The sequence below is a fragment of the Nannobrachium achirus genome (assembly GCF_963921795.1).
Source record: "Nannobrachium achirus genome assembly, chromosome: 5".
NCBI lineage: Eukaryota > Metazoa > Chordata > Actinopteri > Myctophiformes > Myctophidae > Nannobrachium > Nannobrachium achirus.
The window spans coordinates 10832363-10854926 of record NC_137814.1 but is presented as its reverse complement, the minus strand read 5'-3'; the positions used below and the strand labels follow the sequence as shown (position 1 = coordinate 10854926).

The 22564-nt window shown below is 44.1% G+C and overlaps 1 protein-coding gene across 8 annotated transcripts in view; it reads left to right on the top strand.

The window, feature by feature from the left end:
• The first annotated feature begins 2843 nt into the window (after positions 1 to 2843).
• The window catches only part of LOC308284704 (receptor-type tyrosine-protein phosphatase mu), a 337583-nt gene continuing 317862 nt past the window's right edge, over positions 2844 to 22564 (top strand). For all 8 annotated transcript variants that reach the window (XM_080725420.1, XM_080725419.1, XM_080725418.1 and 5 more), the window contains exon 1: positions 2844 to 3288. In XM_080725420.1, the coding sequence (XP_080581546.1) occupies positions 3213 to 3288 (76 nt within the window). In that variant the 5' untranslated portion in view covers positions 2844 to 3212. The remainder of the gene's footprint in view (positions 3289 to 22564) is intronic.

Sequence of the window (22564 nt, the reverse complement as noted above, 5' to 3'; positions counted from 1 at the left end):
CTTGAGCCCCTGCCATTTTAACAGGCTGTAAAAAGTGCCCTCTCCAGACCATGAATGCCGTTTTCACCACGGTGAAATAAATGCAAATGCCCTCTTTCCATGCCGTACCTGAAGGCAGCATGCAAGACAATGCTGCGCCACATCTCCAGTATTGCCTTTTTTATGCTTAGTTCAGTGTGGTATCAAGTAGTACTGAAAATAGCCGATCTCCAAGCTCAAAACGCATCGCAGCACGACACGTTGTGAGCTTGGAGGTCTGCTATTTTCAATATTTTCACCAAAAGGCCCTTTTAGAAATTTCAGCCCCCTGCCTCTCTAACATTCTCTGCACGTCCCTGTTGTAGATGGGCTATTTTTCCAATAAAAATCACACCCGTGTGAACTGAGCGGTGGTTTACCCCCGCTCAAAAATGTCTTGCGGCCCTGGAACAGGGCACGCATATAGGCAGAGAGATGGTGAGCATGGTACATGTAATAGCAATAGCAGCCACCAGGGGCATCACAAGGGGTAGGAAAGTGGCCAGGGCCCAAGGTGGAGGGGCCCTGGAACTAGATATTTTGAGATGGGGGGTCCTTCACATGAAAAGGTTTGAGCATCACTGACATGGAAACATAGGTTTCTTGGCACACATTTTCACGATTTTTTCAAAAATAGCAGATTTACAAGCTCGCAGCGCGGCACTCGGTGCCGCGCTGTGAGCTTGTATATCTGCTATTTTTCAATAGTTAACATTCATGGGGGGCCCGCAGTGACTCCTTGTACCCAGGGCCCAGTATTTGGTGTGACGCCCCTGGCAGCCACCCTCCAGTCAGTGGCAGGGATGGAAGCAGCGACCTGACCTGCACTGGCCGGCCTCTCTCTACCTCTCCATCCAGCCTCCCCAAATAACCAGCCAAAAGGTTCATTATTGATTCATCAAAACAGGAAAAGCGTTTGATGATGGCATGCAATTTTGCCTCGTGAAATAATGAGGTCCTTTTGAATGTCAGCCCTGGTTGGCTTTAGTGGGGATCACTGCATGCATATACCCACCAGAGAGCTAGAAACACAAAGGTTTGTGAGACAAATAAACTAAATGTAAAAATAAAAAAAGGGAATGTGGCTATATTTTAGGCATTATATATACCCTGAGTGAAAGGTTGTGGGTTTTATCCCACCCGCTGCCAAGTGTGATGCAGAAGTGTGTTTGAGCAAGGCTTCAAAGTTCAAACTAGAGCCCAACCAATATTGGTTTAGCCGATGATGGATTTGATGGTTTGGCCTATCTATAATTTGTGTTTATTTTTACTTGTTTACTTATGACGTTCTCAGAAATAAACTTTAATCAAATCAAACATTTTCAAATCGATTAGAACATGTTGCACTTTTTTGGACTACCAAAAATCTGTATCGTATATCAATATCGGACCCTAAAATCTCCTCGGTCAGGGCTCTGCATGAAATCCTGTGGTTCTGGGTGAGAGTGTCAGCAAAGCAAAGTATAAGTAGGCTAAAGCAAATTTCACATGGTTCTGTCTCAACAATGAATGAATAAGGGATAGGCCTAATGTCCGCACACGATATAATGCTCTCCCGTCTTTTCAAAAAGAAAAGACGGGAGAGCATTATATCGTGTGCGGACATTATCCCTATATTCATTCTCTGTTTCCTGGATCCAGCACCGTATACAAGTTTTGGGGATGTGCATAATATCTTTTGGTCTGTCTCCACAATGGCCATGTGACTCCTTCAGTGCGCCTCTGTACTTAAGACCTTTTTTAAAGTCAGAAGTGGTACCTCCTCACTGTGCCAGTGTCTGGAAAGGGACAAAGGGTGTCAAAATATCTAAAATATAGATGAAAATATGACACTCTCAAAAAGCATTGCCTGGCTTGATGTATGGTGGCTAAATAAGTCATGGCGAGAAGAAAGACTGTCTGGGGTGGTGTCAACCACAGTGTGATGTTCAGTCAGTGTTGTGTGTTCTTTTGTTGTTTCTTATGGTTTTGTCATTTGTTGTTTTGTTTTAATTGCGACCTGCCACTGATCAAGTGGTTAAGAACGCTGGTTCTCCAAGGGGTCTGGGTAGGGACCCTAGGGGTCCTTGGGGTATCAACATGTGTAGCATCAAAATCAGTTTTAATCACTTTAACTCTATTTTATACTTTGGCTATTCAGAAATAGTCAATCTACAAGCTCACACAACGCATCACAATGCAACAGGTTGGGAGCATGTAGATCTGCTATTTTTGAAAGATTTTGAAAATCTAGAAAAGGTGTGGTATTATTTAGAAGAAATGTTTATTTTTTTAACAGAAATCTTCTCTAATGGGGGCACCCAAACTTTTTGAGTTTGGCCGTGGACCCCCATCTGTAATGAAATTGTGCCAGGGACCCCATACATGATTTTTTTTTTGTTCTGAAAAGCTTCACAGATAGACCTACTAAAAGAAGATTGTCTGAAAATTGCCACATTGTCTATTTATAAAATAGACAATTAAAGTGGTTAATCTGATTTCTATGCTACTATATTAACTGGTTTAGCTGGGGACCCCCTGGAACCCCCTCCTCAAGGACCCCCGGCCCCGAGGGGTCCCCAGAGACGGACCCCACATTGAGAACCATTGCGTTAAGAGATTCACCAAACTCCCAGAGCTATCATCAGCTCATTAAACAAACTCCCACAGTTCTGGTCTTCTGGGGGGGGGGGGGGGGGGGGGTCGTCTCTCAGTCTCGGCTCGTGCCAGCCAGCCAAGCACATGCACTCTCGATGCTCGCGCGCTCCCTCTATCGGGCGGAGAGACCGGAGACCGGCGCGCACGCCCCGTGCGCATCCACGCTCGCTCGGCGCTCTCTCGGCGGCGAGCTGGAGTAGTAGTGGAGGAGAGACCACTCTCACTCCATCAGCTCTCAACTCTCACATTCCTCCTCTCTCCTCGCAATTCTGGAAGTCGGGAAAAGGGCAGCGCGTATACCGGAGAGAGCGCGTGTGTCAGTTGTCCCTGTGTGTGTGAGCGCCCTAAACGCCACCACCGCACACAGACAGGACGCACGAATTTTGGGGGGGAAATCAGGGCAGGGGTGCACGCACGGCACACGCTCTGTGTGTGTGAGTCTCTAAGTATTGTAGAGGTAGAGAATTGAACTTGTGCAAGAAGAGGAAGAGTTTGTTTTTTGCCAGTGAACCCCGCGGTGGGTCAAAACGACGCTTTGGAGAGGAGATCACATCGACATGGATAAAGTTATCAATTGCTTGTTCGCCGCGATGACCCTGCTGCTGTCCGTCAGCGGCGGGGAACTTTATAAAGGTAAGAAGAACCACGCCGTTGTGTTTTGCTGTGTGATCGTGCACATGATCGCCCTAGTATCCCTATTCTTATTTATTATGACCTAGACCAGTGGTTCTCAACCTGTGGTTCCGGACCCCCAGGGGGAGCCCTAAATTATTTGGGGGGTGGGGGGGTCCCCAGATGATTAACTTAATGTGCAACGTTGTTTTCTCACTCAACAGTGAACAAACCAACATGAAGTTTGTGCGTATTGAGGGTTTCTGCACATTTCTAAAGTGACAATTCAAGGACTTTTGAATACATCTAAAATGACAAATATTAGAGGCTGAAATTGTGAAAATAGCCGATCTACATGCTCACAAGGAGGCGTTGTGAGCATGTAGATCTGCTATTTTCACAATAGAAACGTGTTATACAAAATGCAATGCCTCAACTCTTAGTGCTCGTGAGGGCGAGGGGTCCCCAGTTAAAATATGATAATTTTGGGGGTCGCGGACTGAAAAGGTTGAGAACCGTCCAGTCCACAGACATATAGCAGCATGTCTCTGTCATCCATCGTTCTCCTCCACAACTCGCACGTCCCCCGGACTGTGCGCCACGGCCACGGCCACGGCTGCATGCTGGCTGCTGTAGCCGTGGTGCGGGTTGGACATGGATTTCGCCTCCGTGCGTAACTTTTACATCTCCGTTAAAGTTGCTGTCTGTTGGGATCCATTCGCCCCTCAAGGCAGTGGTTCTCAAACTTCTTTCATGCCAAGCAGCCAAGGACCCCTAAAATTGACACTTATACTAGCCCGTGGACCCCAATTTGAGAAGATATGCCAGGGACCCCCCCTGCGCGGCTCTGACTGGCAGTGATTCCCAATCCCAACCATTATAATTTCAACTAAGGACCCTCAGTTTGAAATGCATTAGGCTACGGACTCCCATTTAATGCATGGCATTTCTATCTTTGAGACCCACTATATTCTAAAATCATCTTAATTTAACTCAGAGACAGAGAGTGCACATGGAACCAAGTGGACTCTCTGTTAAAGGGTCCATTTGTTTCCTAACTATCATTTAGCAGCTGGGGACCCCCTGGAACTCCCTCAATGACCCTTTGGGGTCCCCGGACCCACTTAGAGAACCACTGCCTCAAGGGATTCACTTTTATTAAAAGTGTTGAGGAGGACAGTTTGTTGTAAGGCTGCTACAACCAGTAGTGCTTTGGGGGCCGGACGCGACCGGACGCCGTGTGGCCGGAAATATTTCCCCACATGCACGCGCACGGACGGCACCGAACGGTGCACGAGCGTGTAAACGCGTGCATACCCCCCCGCGAGAGCCGCGAGTCCGCGACAACCCCCCACCCCGCGAATCCGCGATAACTACAAGCTATACTTTAATCAGTGGCTACTACTATGCATAACAGGTTTAGTGGTGAATGTGTGAGCGTCCTCAAGCCTCTATTCATATGGATATATCCTACTTTAACACCTAGGTTTCCTGCTGTGACTGCATGTGCATGTGTCGATGTGTGTGTGTCCTCATCCATTACTGTGGTATTTAGTGTTTGAGATTCGTTCAAGGCAAACTTTGTTTCTCTATCCTACTGCAGCGCTGTATTTTCTAAATGAATTTAAAGAAAGTAGAACATAAAATCTTAAGTAACAATGCAAATGTAATTAAGAGTAGGCCTAAGACTAGAAAACTATTGTTTTCCCACCATTAGATCTGCTGACATCCTTTCTATCTAAATAGCCTCTAGAGGCGCGTGCACGCGCGTGCACGTGACGTCAATAAATGACCGTCCGCCCGGGAAAAAAAATCCCAAAGCACCACTGGCTACAACACCTGGTCATGGTTTAACCCTGATTGAACTTTAATTGTGCGCTGCTGCTATAGGCTATAGGCTATAAGTGTGTGTTTTGCCATTATGTGTGGACATAATATTATAGTCTATATAGTTCAACATGTATTACAGCGGACAGAACTTCCATCACTTACAATGCAGAGCGCAGCAGAGCGCATGCAACCCGTTATTTTCTTTTCCTCCAGCGCAAGAGTTTGTCGGTTTGATATGGCGTAGCCTGATAGCCTGCTCATTTATAGAGCATTTTATTGTATTTTAGATTAGGCCTGTAATTATAGGCTACTGCTATAGACTGTATTTCAAAGTGAGGATATAGGTCTAGGCCTATGGCAAAATGATATAATATTAATAGACTGTTTGTAACGCCTGTAGCCTATATTTTGTTTGTTGAGTGATCTGATCAGCATCAGCAGCCTATATATTATTGAGGTCCCTTGCTTTTGTTATGAACTGAAATGTAGGGAAAGTTGTCTGATTACTTTTTCAGCAGTTCGCTGTTTTAATGGACACCTTGCATTTGCATACCGACGCTTGCAATCAGCCATAGGATGTGTGAATTCTGATCGCATATTAATATATTACTCTGAGATGTAGTAGCCTAGGCTGTTGTGAAAATGTGATTCAGCAATTGATTTAATGTTAGTGTGACTGATGTAGCCTAGTTGCAAACTTTCCTCATTGCATCGCATTGTTGTTGCACTAATTAATCATATTGATAGACTTGATGAAATCACACTCTCAGTTCTAAAAACTTTGAGAGGGGAGGAAAAAAAGGCCTTTAGTAGTTTAGTTATAAGCAGAGTTGAAATTATGCACTTTTAATGTAGTCTAGAGTCTAGACTATTACAGCAAATCTACATTGAAATGGCCAAATATCAATAAGATTGATGATGATTTGTGTCAGTTTTTAATAGGGGTCATTTTAGTGGTCTGGCCAATATGTCTCTCTTTGTGTAAGGAGGGACACATTGGTAATAATCTATGTGTTAATCAATATCTGTGCAATGAGTGAGTGCTAAACCTGAGAGTGATGGATGCAGAGCCTATGTTATGTCAGCAATATTATTCAAAGCCTGCATCCGAAAAGGTATCATCTTGTGAACAACTGTTCACAACACCATATCCGTTGGCAGAGGCCAGTGAGTTCTTTTTCTAACATGTTACTTTAGACACTGTGTACGACTCTGCCTGGCTAAGTTATGCTGTGTGACATTCAGTTGTAGGATGCTGTGGATTCCTTGGATGGCAACCGCAATTCTCAGAGAGCCTCTAGGGGGCAGTATGGCACACATATTGTGTATCAAGTAAGTGATGTAGTGGAACCAACAGTTCAACAACAGCCCCCAAGTCAAATGCATGGGATGTGGTGCAGAAACGGTCTCTGCGGTTTAATGTATTCAACCTTTATTTACCCGGTTTGGCAGTGTTGATATCAAGAGTCCAAACTTCAAGGTAGATGATCTGATCCACACAATAGCAAACAGCAGCACACCTAGTTATACAGAAGTGAACACATTAAAAACAACTCACATTTAGAGCAGTGAGGCGAGGTATCAACAGCCAGGGGGCAGTTTTAGTGATTCCGAAACCTCTATACCCCAAAAGATAAAAAAAAAAAAAAGAATTCCCACAACGTTTTTGTGTGAGGTTTATCGGTCTTGCCCGGTGGCAACCCATAGGATTGGGAGATTTATTGGAGCGGTCTACGCTGCAGCCTCCAGTGGTACCCAGGCTATCGATAAACGCGGTCCTAATTGCATGACTGTGGGTGTAAATATGTAAACCAGGGAGAAATCAATTGGATGTGTTTTAGCCTCTCCGGCTGGGTGATGGATTAGCTCCACATGGGTGAAGAACAAGAGGTGGAGGCTAAAACAGGACAATGGTGCAGGGACAGGAGGAGAGCTGGACTTTATTATACAGAGTTATGTGATACGGCATAACTCATGATCACATCAGGGAGGTTAACCGGAGCAGGCACTGCAAAATCATGACTGTTAATTTAACTAGAGAAGTGCGCAACTCTGAGCGCAAGTCTCCGCCCAGGCGGGTTACCTAGCCAGCCAGGGTCCGCAAACTTTGGAACCGGGCAGATCTGACTGATACAATTTGATCACATGATTCCAGAGATGATGTGTACAATTTTGCGTGAGTTTTGTACAAAATCCGTTAGGCTTGCCAAGTTTCACACCGATTGCTCCAGCCAGCAGTGTTGGAGATTAGCTGCTCACAGACACACACACACACACACACACACACACACACACACACACACACACACACACACACACACACACACACACACACACACACACACACACACACACACGGACAGACAGACAGAAGTAAAAACATAGTCTCTGGCCATCTTCCGTCTGGCCTGGTGGAGTCAATGAACACTTTTACCGTGTATTAAAATGCAGCTTGGCACCCATTGACTTTGAAACCTTAACTGAGTCATGATAAGCAATCTATTGGTTCTTTTCTAAAGATGGTAATACTTTGCCTTTTTCCTCTCAGTGCACCTGACGGGCACTGAGTGAGAGGTGTAGCAGACACAGGAGTGAGGGCTCAGGTGGGGCCCCTATGGGGCTCAGAGACAGGGTTTCTTATCATCACCGCGTGCCTTTTAACTTCAACCACAAAACATAACAACATAACATAACCTATTTCATGGACAAGGAGGCCTATACACCGACATATTAATCCACAATGACAGGGTCGAGATGAAATAGTCTTATTTTTTCCTCCCCACCCGTGATGCCTCGGAGTTCAGGACCAGAGGAAGGAGAAAAACCCCAGCAGAAGAACAACACTATAAATCACGGGGGTTGTTGTGTCGTGTGCTCGTTGTGTTTTCCTGCGTTATGAGGACAGCTTTTTTTCCCCGGCATGACTGGCCTTTGATATCAATACTCTGTCTTTTTGACCGAGCACATTAAATTCCTGGGAGCCGCCGTGCTTTGTTATGTGTGTACCATCTTCTCCACCGGCCATAAAACCTGCCTTGTTTTCTGATAGGGGTTAGCGCTGCGTTGAGAATAATGCCCGTGACGCCGCTGCGGAGCGCACTGCTGTACTTTGTCAACACAGAGTGACTGCCGCCGATAGTGTCCTGGTTGACCGATCCTGATTGCCATCCGAATGCCGTCTCTGACTAGGGGTAAAAACAACGCTGTCGTCTGCCCCGGGAAGATAAACAGCTCTCTTTATTTGAAGTCTGGCAATAATTGAGATAGTTTTTCACTCATGAAATGTTTTTCCTATTTCCTTTTTTCTTTTTTTCCCCCTCCTCCAGCTGACTCAGACATAATAGAGACTTTTTCCTGAAAGGTGTCTTGAAGGGTGGCGCATTGCTTTGTGTGAGCCAGTGGAGAATGAAATTAAATATGCATGTGATTTCTTTTTTTCCTTTTTCTTTTTTGTGCTTAAACCGCAATGGGAAAAGCTCCCTGGTGATTGATGATAATGCGTGGCAGAAGTTGAGGTTTACTACAAAGCTCCAAGTTCTGTCGCTGATATACTAATGAAGGAAAGCCATGGATTTACTGTACCTGTTCAAACATTGTGTCTTTCTCGTGTACGGCATGTGACTTACTGTGAATTGTTCAGTTCATGCAGGAGAATCGTCTTAGATTTTGATGCTGTGATGTTTCTCTGGCACGGAGAGATATGACATCACTCTGCTGTCTGTGAAGTCAGTTTTGATCATAAAAAAAAAGACCTGTTGATCATAAAATGATCAACAGGTCTGGTGTACACCCTTTTGACCATGTCCTTACAGACGAAAAATGTAAAACAAGTTACAAAGAATTATATTAATGTCAAACAGATCTACAAGCCTGTGAGCTATTCGTCGTACGACTAAGTGCTAAAGTGGTTTAACGAAGGGACTGGCATCTGCATAGCATAGCATAGCATAGCATAGCATAGCGTAGCATAGCGTGAAGTTGAACATAAACAAGAAGACCTGAGTTTGACTTGTGCAGCAGACTGTTTGGGTGATTCATTCACACATATCCGCTCCTGGGCTGAATGCAGGCAGCGTGACATCGATGACATGGACACCGTTTGTGAATCAAACTTCACGCAACCAGCGCGGTACATGCTATTTATGTCTGTACACCCGGCCTACACACACCACTCTGTCTACAAATATAGGACACATTTCCTGTTTACATCATGGTCAGGTCACTGTGGCTCAGTATGATGATGACATGCCTTACAGAAACTAAAAACACCCTGACACTGACAGCGTCATGGAGTCTAACACCTAGGAGCAGTGGCGGACAGTAACAAAGTATATTTACTTGAGTTCTGTACTTTAATTTATTTGTTTAGAAGCTGTACTCGAGTATAATGTATTTTTGGATACTCAAGACTTTCACACCACATTTCAAAGACAAATATTGTACTTTTGACTACACTTCATCTGTACAATTCTTGCTTGGTTACAATCGTTATTATTGAAAATCTCTGAAAAGTTTTTGAATTTGTTTGGAAAATAAAAATAAAATTTACTAAAAAATGTACTTCTTTTGAAAACGTATTTAAGTACTCTAACTCAAGTTGATTGAGCAACCTCTACTTATAATTGAGTATTTTTTGAGTAAGGCGCCCAAGGGTGAAAAGCGACCTCGCCATAAAGGGCAAGGGCGAGGTCCGCGCCATGTCTTGGCCATCTGGCCAGTGATGTATATCGGACCAGTTACCCATATATGGGTGTATATGGATATATGAGAACCCAAATATGCTTACTCAGTTATTAGTTATGTGAAAGTCCTATGACATCTATGACATCTGACATACCGTAATACATACAATCCCTTTTATGCCCATATATGGAGATCCCTGTTTGTAGAACCAGCCATACAGATATGGGCTGTCTTGGCCATCTGTCTTGGCCATACAGTATAGTATGGATTCTGTTAGTGTGGTATGTGGCTGATGTGGCCTCCATATTTGGGCATTGCGTAGACAGACAGAGACAAGATGTGACCCTTTTCATACTAAACTGCTACCGTAAATAAATAATGCTGATTCTTATGTACAGTATGTACAATACCTGTATACTTCGACTCAAGTACTGGGTCTGAGATGGCTACTTAGTTCACCACTGCCTATAGGAGATACAGTAGTCTATTTTAGAAATGTCTCAGTCTATTTATTACAAATGTCCCCAACGCAACAACAGGAAGGAGTAATTGTGTGACCTGTGTCTCCTGTATGGCTCATCATCTTTCCCTTCCACATTCACAGTCGTTAAGCGTTGATTGGCGAGCGGCTTTATTTACATTCTTGAGAGGCAGATAATAGTTGCCAAGTTAATTCTTGAAGCGGCTGATATGTGGCGATGTTATCGGCGGAGCCGTGCAGAGGAATGGTAATTGGCCTTGAGATGTGACTGTGTGAGGGATTGCTGGACAAACAGAGCTGCTCTAATTACACACAGTTCCTTCTTCAAATGAAGAGGATAAAAGCTAATGAATCGCACGCGGGCCAGCACAGAGGCGGCCTAATGACGAGAGGGGGAGAGAGATAGAGAGAGAGGGTGAGAGACAGACAGGGAGAGAGTGAGAGAAAGAGAGAGAGAAACAGGGGAGAGAGTTTGTGTGAGCAAAGAGAAGAAGGGGAAAGAGGAGTGAGAGGGGGAGAAAGAGTAATGGAACAGACAGATGAGAGAGGCGCAGAGAGAGAGAGAGAGAGAGAGAGAGAGAGAGAGAGAGAGAGAGAGAGAGAGAGAGAGAGAGGGGAGGAAGAGCGATGGCCATGCACGAATAGTTCTCTCATCTAATCACCATTAAAAAAAATAGAAACTTAGAAAAACAACAACTTGTTATTATGCAGCAGCGGATCATGTTTACAGAAGTATGCATTTCATTGTAGGTGTCTGCACTCACTCACTCAGGAAACATTTTCACTAATTAATGCTCCAAGGGTCTCAAATCTCAATTGTTATTAACAAATGATGATGGGGAGGAGGGTTGAAGTGAAAGAAAGGGCTGAGACCACATTCAGCCCTGGCCGTTTCCAGAAGAATCTAATGATGAGGATGTGGGGGGGGGGCCCACATGGGGACAGCATGGCTCCAATGATCATGAGGATGTGGGGGTCCCCACATGGGGACAGCATGGCTCCAGTGGGGGTCCCCACATGGGGACAGCATGGCTCCAATGTGGGTCTCGGTCTTCATGTGTCACGTCAGGCTGTCACCTAGTGTAGACATAATTTATGACTTCAAATTTGGGCAAGGTTTGACGTCCAATTTAGAATACAATTAAATATTTAAAAGACTCCATTCTCATTGAAAAGCAGAATCCACCTTGATGAAATTTAAACTTCGAAGTCAGAGAAGGTCATACAAATAGCAAAAATAGCTGATCTACAAGCTCAATGTTCTGCAAATCCCCTGAAAACCCATGCGTGAAGTTTTGAAATGGCACATCTGCATGTCCAAAACCGTTTTGTATTTAACATTTATTTTTTTAATTGTGAAAATAGCCGATCTACAAGCACACAACGCCTCGCGACTCGCGAGGCGTTGTGTGCTTGTAGATCTGCTATTTGCCTTTTTTTTGTGTGCGACAGTCTTGTATGATGAAGCAGGGCTTTACTTTGCAAAAAAAACGTACACATTTGAAACTTGGTGATACGAGTTTTCTGCCCGACAGTGACAATATATAACATACTTACATTTCTATTTGGAATTACCTCTGTTACCTACTGGAAGTGTGGACTGTGGACATGTGGCGCTAATTAGTCCAGTGGTTTGTTAGACGCACGCACGCACGCAAGCAAGCATGCACGCAAGCAAGCATGCACGCACGCACGCACGCACGCACGCACGCACGCACGCACACACACACACACACACACACACACACACACACACCAGCCAAACGTCTTATAGACAGCTAGACTCCTGCTGAGCCATACGATAAAAGATTTGTAGCAGACTATAAGCTCACAATGCGCCGTATTGCGGCACATGGTGAGCTTGTAGGTCTGCTATTGTCCCAGACAACATTGGAACCGTCTATTTTTTTTGTCCCATTTCATTTTATAGCCCACTATAAAGCTGTTGTGTGAGTTGATGTTGATCTCTCGGCGGCGCACTCGCACATCTTCACCACGGCTCAGGTGAGCGCAGCCTTGACTCAAAACTTGAAGTATAGGCTAATTTCAGAGCTGTCAAAGAAGCGCGACACCGCCGCTTTGCCAAAGTCACATACGTTTGAAATGTGCCTTTTGAGCCATGGAGGCTAAGTTCCTTCTGCAATAACTTAATGTACCCCCGACCGAAACAGAATCTGTTTAATGCCAAAGAGCTGCTTGCGTACAGTACAAGCCAGTGGGTTCTCAAAGTGGGGTCTGGGGCCTTGCATTGCTAGACCCGAAGCAGCCGGTGCAAAATAAAATTGCCCTCGGCGGGGATTCTGGCAGCGCTAGGCCTGGGGAACACCGGGGGTCCATGAGGGGCTTCCAGCTGGTCCAGAGTAAACATTTTTTTAGGCTGTCTTTTTTACACATTTTCTCTCATGGCACAACACCTTTTCAAATGGCGGTTCGCGGACTGATACATTTTGCATATCAGTGTAACAAGTGTGTGTGTGTGTGTGTGTGTGTGTGTGTGTGTGTGTGTGTGTGTGTGTGTGTGTGTGTGTGTGTGTGTGTGTGCTGGGGGGAGGTGGGGTGGGGAGGGGGGCTGGCATGTAGTGTCACTGTTTCAACCTTGTGCCCTGCTATTCATTAGGTTTCTGTCACCAGCACAGCCACTTGGCAGGTGTGTATTGTATGTTCCTCCCCCTGTCGTCCCTTAGCCCCCCCCACCCCACCCACCACCACTACCACTACCACGCCCCCCCACCCTGTGAGAATATAACCAGGGGCGATATTCTCCATTACTGTCAGTCTGGATCTGTCGCCGTCACATTAGCGTGCGTCAGCCAGTCATTAATGCATTAGGCGGCCGTTCTGAGCGCCAGTTATTTGCATTAGCTCTGTCTGTCGCATGTGTTCTGGTTGCCCTTGTGCTAAAAGCCAGGTCTATTGACCATTTTAAGTGTTTGGTAATGAATCCATCCCAGTGGACAAATTAGGCCACAAACTTACTGTAGAATGATGTTATTCAGTTGCCTGTGTGTGTGGGGAATAAAAGGGCTTCCATATAGCTAGTGGACATGACATGAAAGCAATCGTAGCCAATTTGGAGGGAATATGGGAAATGGGACAGATCCATGTTGATGACATGACTTTAGAGATGCTGTGTACCACTTTGCGTGATTTTTGTGTCCAAAAATGTATTCAGCAAAAATCTGCCTGTGGGGCTAGAAGAGGGCCATGTGAGAAATCAGGGGCGGAGGTTGTGATTTGCCCTCCAAGGAGTGTGTGTGTAAAGTTTGGCATCGATAGGGCCAACGGTGGCAGAGATAAGAGTAGGGGCAAAAGTGTGACGTGACGTGACGGATAGACAGACAGACGGAAGGACAGCTTTTCATAGTAACTTGCGACCTGACGGTCGCAATAAAGCAATGCACCACGCATTTGAAAATAAAACAGTTTATATTTGTTATGATGGGTGCAGAATGCATATGATGATGATGATGATGTTGATGATGATGATGAGTATGACTAGTATGAATAACGATATTCATCATGACGGTATGTTAATGAGGATGGCAGTGAGTGATTCATATTATTCGTCTCATTATCATGTCAGTAACATTATTACTGTTGTGTATTATTATCATCAGTGTGTGTTTTTAACATTTGCATCATTTCTCCGGAGGCATCCCGCTCTACCGTATGATCTCACCATTAACAGTGGAGCGCATTGTTAAACCACACGCTCGCGCGCGTACGCTCGCGCGCGTATGCGCAGCCGCGCACGGCGCCTCCCCGCCAAATGGTTCTTCTGGATACTCCATCCCCAAAGCAGCAGCAGAATGCACCTGATTATGGCCTTATCGGTCACACTCCGCCGCCGATTTGGAGGGTTGTTATCTGTTTGCAGTGGAGCCTCCTCGGGGAGAAGCACACGGCTGATAAGAGACTGTTGTTCTGTAAACAGCCCTCCCTGACCTGCCCCAGGCAGGGCTCCGGCTCCCTTTCAAAGGGGGGGGCTCTCTTTTTGTATGGGTGCCCCCCGCCCCCTCCCCAACTCCCACCTCTCGAACCCACCCACCCACCCCACCACCACCACCACCACCCTCGCCTCCCAAAAGCCTTCGCGTGACTAATTCCCCTGAGGCGGAAGGTTTAATGGCATTACTGTACACGCTGCGCACGCGCGCCGCGGAGGGTGGTCACATTGGGAGCGAGCTGTCGGGGGCCCCGAGGTGCACCCGCCCCCCCTTCCTCCTCCGCGCTTTCAGAAGAGGAAGGAGGAGGAGAAGGAGGGTGGTGATGGGAGAGAGGAAGAGGAGGAGGAGGAGAAGGAGGTAGAGGGGTAAAAGGAAGCAGAGAAAGGATGCGCTGTATTCTTCCCCTTGCGCAACATTCCTGAACACGCACCGGGATGATAATGTGAATGAAAGCCTTTATGTGACTAACCCGAGGTAGCCTGTGGGAAAACAGATACCTCTGTCACAATGGTGCCGTGAACTGTATTTTCACTCACTTTTTCCAACCACGTCATGCAACCTAAAGCCTCTCTCTATTCTGGGCACAATAGGAAAACATTAATGCGAAAATAGCACATATATACAGGCTCACAACGTATTGCGTTGCGACATATGTAGTTTAATTGGTATATAGTTTTGTTGAATTGTGCTTTTAAATGTTTCTTTCCATTCTGAATTCATTATTTCTTGAAAAATCACCTGTAAATTCTATACTTTGTTGACTGGGGTCGGCTATGTACTTGGTCCCCTCTTTTTACCCCTCTACACCAAATCTCTTCACCCCCCAAAAAATAGCCCTTATAGCCACAACGCGCAACAGCATGTTGTGAACTTGTAGATCTGCTATTTTTTGGCGAATGTTCATCCAGAATAGGGATGCTAGGGTTCAAGTGGTTCATTCTACCAGTCTATAGGCCAGTAGCCAGTAGCCATTGTGAAATCATCATTAGGATGTTCCATTCTCAACTTCATCAACCTGAAAAGGTTGGTCTCTGCATGATTGTACACAATAAAGACAATTACAGATTTGTTGATTAAATCAACTAATTGATCAGTCGGCACATTCCTACGACCGTCTTTCGACATTCTATTACGAACGCCGCTTTAGTCGAGCCCAGGCCATGGGTACATCTTTGCTCATGTAAACTGGGGACTCTCTGCACGATTATTGACCCATCAGTAGGACGTCAGTAATGTATTGTCAACACGAACCCTGTTTGATATGCTATAATGCATCTGCAAACAACGCATTAGAAACCAGTAGCCAAGGGCTGTTGCCGCAGAGTAACAGCGTTGTATTAAATCAATTTGCTGTTAAACACAGCCTGCTTGAGCAGTGTTGTTATTGAGATGCACAGCTGCAGGGCCCTTGCCTAGCGTTGAAGCCAAACACAAAACAATAACTGGAAAAGATGATGCTGCTCGGGCTTAAGGCTCGCGACTCGCACCCTATAATCAGAGTTTGCCACACGCGATAGGAAATTACAGGCCACGGGAGTCATTAGGACTGCGAGCGCGGCTCAGCGTTGCTAACGGAAACAGGTGGAAAACACATGTTTTCAGGCATAGCGCGCATCTGAATAAACAAAACAAGTGGGAATCTGACATGTCAGCGGTAATGGCGCTACGCAGCTGGCCGTGGGGGTGGGTTTGGTGGTGTGGACGTGATGTTGCAGGGACTTATTTGCTATCAGATTGAGTAATTAATAAGGCTGTGGGCAACTAACCGAAAATATATTGAAACCTACATTTAGAACCAATAACCGACTTAATCTGACTTATGTACTGTAGGTAAATCGAATAATTGAGAAGCAAAGTTTTTTCTTGGTCATTTAAAAAACAATTCACATACCGCTATGTCAATGAATATTTTTTATAAGCGACTATGTCTAGGTAGCACACTCTCTGTGTTACAGACCCAAAATGGTCCATTTGGTTCTTAACTAACTATCATTTAGCCGGGGACCCCCTGGATCTCCCTCCAGGACCCCTGGGTGTTCCCGGACCCCACGTTGAGAACCAGTGGGGTTTCACTAATTAATGCTCTAAGAATCTCGAATCTCTAGGCTATCGTTATTAACAATTGATGAGAGTGAGGAGGGGTGGAGTGGAAAAGAAAAGGGTTGAGATCAGGTCCTTAACCACTTTCAAGCTGGCCTTTTCAAAAATAAATCTAATCCTCAGTTCTCAACCACTGCTGTATAAGTTCAACTCACGTCATGATTTATTAATTTTAGTATAACATCATAATGGTGTTAGTGTCACGTTTTTCATAGAGCATATATCCCTCCTGGAAGAGGAATAGACATTATCCTACCATGTTTGTTCAGCTTACTTTATGTCCCCCCCCAACACAATTATAGCCTCAAGAATTATAACTTAAAAAAAAAAAACCTTGAGCGCAGCCCAGAAGCAGAAGCGCTAATGTGGATATGTTTTTTTTTTCTCTCCCCCGTTTCAGCATGAATATCATTACTTTATTCAATGGCAAAGCTTTGGTTGGAGTAAAATGCGAACGCATCCCTTTTCCTCCTGAGACTTATCCGGTCCCAGGGCTGAGGAGGGGGGGGGGGGATTTTGATATCGCCCGAGCCACATCTGAGCCGGGCATGATTTCTAATAGGATCGCAGAAGAAACGAAGTCTGCAGCCACGGAGAGTCGGAGGAGGAGGACACAGATGAACCTCTCTGTTTGTAGACCAGTGGTTCTCAAAGTGGAGTCCAGGGGGTTTCAGGGTTGTCTCCAGCTAAATGGAAGAGTCTTAAACAATTAAGCATCAATTTAATCTTTCAGCTATTTGAAAAATAAGCCCATCTATGAGCTTGCGGCGTGCCACGTCGTGGCGCGCTGTAGGGCATTCGCGAATAGTGATTTTTAGTATTCGAATTATTCGACCTCAAAGTATTGGAATAGTCGAATATTCAACAGGACTGGCCAAACTGTCAAATATTAAGTAAGCAAGAGGCAAACATTGTAAAAATAGCCGATCTACATGCTCACAACGCCTCGCGTTGCGAGGCGTTGTGAGCATGTAGATCTGCTATTTTCAAAATATTTATCTGTGGAACCGAGTCACATTAAATGTAATACCTACAATTCCAAGGGCTTGTCAGGGCGGGGGTCCCCAGTTCAAATATGTATATTTTCGGGGTCACTGCCTAAAAAGGTTTGAGAACCCCTGGTATAGAGCATTAACAAATTCATTCACCAGGGGCACTGACAACTCATTCTTATGACTTCCTATCTAGCCAAGCTTTATAAACTATATTTTTATTAAAGAGAAAACAATAAAAGAATAAAAATAAGCGAATATTCGACTTCGGTGAACAACGTTGAATAGTGACTTTGATGTTCGAATATTCGAATAGTTGGTGAATGCCCTAGCGCGCTGTGAGCTTGTAGATCTGCTCCTTTACCTTTAAACCTTTCTAACAAACACAAAATGAGGTTCTCTTATGGGGATCCCTGGCCCCACAGTCTATTCAAATGGGTGTCTGCAGCCAAATACAAATCCATTTAGGGGGGGTCCTTGACATGTTTGAGACGCACTGGACAAGGTTCCACTCATACTGTATTGAATGTTGTGGTGTATGCAGCAATTTTGGCAAATGCTTTATCACAAAGTGCATAAAAACAAAAAATCTTCAGGTTTATGCATGAATTCCTTTTCCAGCTCTTCCTTTTTAAAATGTCCATATCTTTGTGACCGTTTTGACATCAATGCATCTCATTCATGCAAGTCTAATGTTGTAGACATCAAATCATCACTGTCTGTCGGGCAGAAACCTTGCATCTCCAAGTTTCAAATGTGTATGTTTTTTCGTAAATGAAATCTCTGGGCTACTTCATCATAAAAAAAAAATGTCGCACAAAAGTAGTGAAAATAGCAGATCTACAAGCACACAACGCCTCGCATCGCGAGGCGTTGTGTGCTTGTAGATCGGCTATTTTCACTATTTTAAATCGTTTTTTTATTTTATTTTAAATATCTATACTATAATTTTGCGAATGTCTGTCTGAGTGAGTGTCTGTCTGTCTGTCTGTCTGTCTGTCTGTCTGAGTGTCTGTCTGTCTGAGTGTCTGTCACAGCGTTTCTCCTCAGTGGCTGGAGCAATTTAGTGGAGGAAAAAATAGGCCAGAAGTTGACCATACCCCTACCCGGGGTAGAACAAAATGCGACATAGTTTTTTCATATCTTTAGGATGTCCCTTTCATGAAATGGATTGTCCCGAGTTTTGCTTTTAATGCTAAAGTCATGAAATTGATCCATGAAAGGACTAACCACATAAGCAAAAAAACGCCTATCCTGAAAGATGGAGTTCCAAGTCAAACCTTTGTCATTTTCTACCTGCTGGTTGTTTTTACCTCATACTTGCACAGATGGTCTACAGGTAGTGTCCCTACATCCCAAAACAATCAGACTGCAAAAATTTGGTTCTGTTTTGAATCTGCAGCCTTTTATATAAGGACTTTCTATAGGCGGAAATGACATTCCTAAGGAGAATTTCCCTGTAATCCTTCTATAAGGGGTAGTACAAACCATGACAATGTTTTTTCATAACTTTTACTAGTCCTCTTCATGAAATGGATGGTCAGCAGTTTTGCTTTTACTGCAAAAGTCATGAAAATGATCCATGAAGGCTGAAGGGACCACATAGGCAAAAAACGCCTACCCTGAAAGATGGAGTTCCAAGTCAATCCTTTGTAATTTTCTATTGCTGGTTATTTTTACCTCATACTTGCACAGATGGTCTACAGGTCCCTACATCCCAAAACAATCAGAATGCAAAAAAGTGATTTACCAAGAAAGTGCAGAAATATCCCCACACGTTAATCATACACCATTTCTACTTACTGGTTGGGAAGGTGCTCGAAACAAGGGCCTACTACAAACTTGATATCCCGGTATCAATAAGCGTTGGGCTTATCAAGCTTGTTATTAAGCATAGCGGGCCATGACATCATGTTTAAATAATCAAGACAAGAGGCGATCAATACATTGTTACAGTACTATTCATAATATATAGCCATTTAACACTTACTGCACACTAATGAATGATTTTTAAAAGATATTAAATGATAATATTTTTTACTTTTGTCAATTCTCATCTTCATTCCGACATGTCTCCTTTCCGACAGACACTAACCCTATCTCTTACCCTAACCCTAACCTCTATGGACGTGTTGCCACTCCGACAATAAGAAGTCACTGTCGGAGTGGCGACCCCACTCACAGTCACAACAACTGGCCAATTAAAAAAGATACCAGTTCTGTTCAGAATTTGTCATCTCACATCTTCCCACAAAATATTATAAAGCGCTCAACAGTGGGCTTGATAAAAGCCCGGGTCAATAAGCAGGATCGATAAGGTGCTCATTATCAATACAAATTAACGAGCTCCATTCAGATTGTCAATAGGGAATACACCAACAAACAAAAGAAACCAGAAGAATATGTCAGAATATGCTTGTATTGTGAATCAGGAGTTTTTTTTCCCTCTATCTATTAATACTGCCTCAAATACAACAAAATGTAGTGGGATTACAATTTGATACCATGTCTCTACACACTTCATAGTCATAGAATCTACGGATGGTTCTCAGGTATAGGTATATATGTGTGCCATTCGTACTGCATGCCAAATAATCAAACAGCAGCTTTTTCTCATTTTAATTTATTTCGTTTATTTCTTTTTCAATATTTTCTAATCAACAACTATTTTGAGTGTGAGGGGGACTGACCAATTTGCAAAGCTGGTCAATGGATACAAAGCTGGGATCTCCCAAATTCTGACATAATTTTGTCAGGAGATTTCGTGACGTAATCGGCTGTGTATCTATTGGTCAATGGCTTGTCAATGGATTAATTGAATTCCGTCTTACTATTTATGTTATGGTAATAAATATGGTATGATATAAATGGTAAGAAGGAATTCAGTTCCCAGTGGATTACAACCACAAGGCCACTACAATGCTCCACAGTCAAGGCTGGTCCACAAGGCACAAGCTGGTATAAAAGGATTGTGTCATTTCTTGTTTATTTGAGTTTACAGGCAATGCAATGTACTGTAAAGACAGGAGCAATATTATGTACAACACAATCCCACAGAGAGACATTGAGGAACATACTACTTTGACTGCAACAATCCTTATCATAGCAGTAGAGTTGGGTGAGGTCTCTTACTGCTTGGTGCAGGCTATTTTTTGAACAGGACAGGCTGTAGTGATGTATCCTTTAGCATCCAACCCTTCCCAAATGGATTCCACAGAAGGGGTTTGGGGACATGATTGTGGCACCATGTATGGCATGTCTGTCATGATGCAAGAATACAACGGAGCTCATCAAGACTATAGAACACACCTGGCCCTTTGCTTTCTTTTTTAGGCCATAGAGAGTGAGGGCATATTGTGTTGAACATGCTGAAGCCTCTGGTAGACTATCTGTCAAGCCAACGGTTCTCACACCCTGACCTAATTTATATGTACAGTACTATGGATATACTTGTGTTGCTCATCTACTGTCAGTCAACAACTCCTTGGAATAGCTGCCATTTTCATGCATGCTGGTCATGGGATAGAGAACGATACATCCAATGTCTGATATTACAAATACATTGAGGGTGGCTTTGTGTGAGAGTCTTCCAGCATGGCACGCATTGACTGGATGCAATGCAACGAGCAGCATGTTCAGAATAAGCAAAACAACAGCTTTCAACAAGCTGGCAAAGCACATACATGAGCTTCAAGATCTGAGAATCTTTGGCTTACTGCATGCCAAATAATCACACATTGTGTAGTGTATTCTACTGAATATAGGCCTACATATACTGCATTTAAGTCTGACTACCATAGACTGCTTATAGAACAATATTTTTGCTGCTTTTGAGGTGAATAAAAAGCAGGTAGAAAATGACAAAGGATTGACTTGGAACTCCATCTGTCAGGGTTGTCTTTTTTTATGGTGAGTGCCTTTATGGATCAATTTCATGACTTCTACAGTAAAAGTAAAACTACTGACCATCCATTTCATGAAGAGGACAAGTAAAACACTGTCAGGGTTTGTACTACCCCTTATAGAAGATTATCTCCAGGATTTTCCTTAGTTCAGGGGAGCGTTCTTTAGGTTAAATTATACTTTATTGACAAGAATGGCAGCAACAACATAGCATATAAACATCAGCAGGATATGAAGGCAGCAGCACGATACATAAAGGCAGCAGCATACACTAGTAGGCATACTAACAGCAGCAGGAGAGCGACAAATGCATGAGATGTATACTGTGATACTATACTAAAGCCGCAGCATACTAACAGCCTAGGAATAAGAACAGGCATCTATGGCAACTAGGCAGGAGCATAACTTTGGCGATGTATTCTGCATTCGGGTCATTTCCTGCAGGCCCATGATCACACGTGTACCATGTACGGCGAAGTACATGTATGGCTGTGTACGTCGTGGGCTTAACATATCTCTGCAGGCAATGACCCGAGACCCCCCGCGGGGTCTAACACAGAACCTACGGTGGAGCTGGGGTGGTGGCGGGGCAGCAGCTTGCGCAACAATACCTTACCTACAGGCAGGTCTACCTATATCCTGTATTGTGGATAGGGGGCGGGACACGCAGGTCCCGACCCGTGAGCGCACGCAACCTCCAGAACACTCCTCCAAACTCGCTTCGTCATTATATTCCTTCGCAGCATGAATGTCATTTCCGCCTATAGAAAGTCCTTATATGAAAGGCTGCAGATTCAAAACAGAATCAAATTTTTGGGATGTAAGGATGCTACCTGTACACCATCTGTGCAAGTATGAGGTAAAAACAAACAGCAGGTAGAAAATGACAAAGGATTGAATTGGAACTCCATCTTTCAGGATAGGCGTTTTTTGCCTATGTGGTGAGTCCCTTCATGGATCAATTTCATGACCTTTGCAGTAAAAGTAAAACTCGGGACAGTGCATTTCATGAAGGGGACATCCTAAAGATTTGAAAGAACTATGTCGCGTTTTGTTCTACCCCTTATAGAAGATTATCCCCAGACTTACAGGGGAATATTCCTTAGAAATGTAATTTCCGCCTATAGAAAGTCCTTATATAAAAGGCTGCAGATTCAAAACAGAACCATCTTTTTGCATTCTGATTGTTCTGAGATGTAAGGACACTACATGTAGACCTTCTGTGCAAGTATGAGGTAAAAACAACCTGCAGGTAGAAAATGACAAAGGTTTGACTTGGAACTCCATCTTTCAGTATAGGCGTTTTTTTGCCTATGTGGTGAGTCCCTTCATGGATCAATTTCATGACTTTTGCAGTAAAA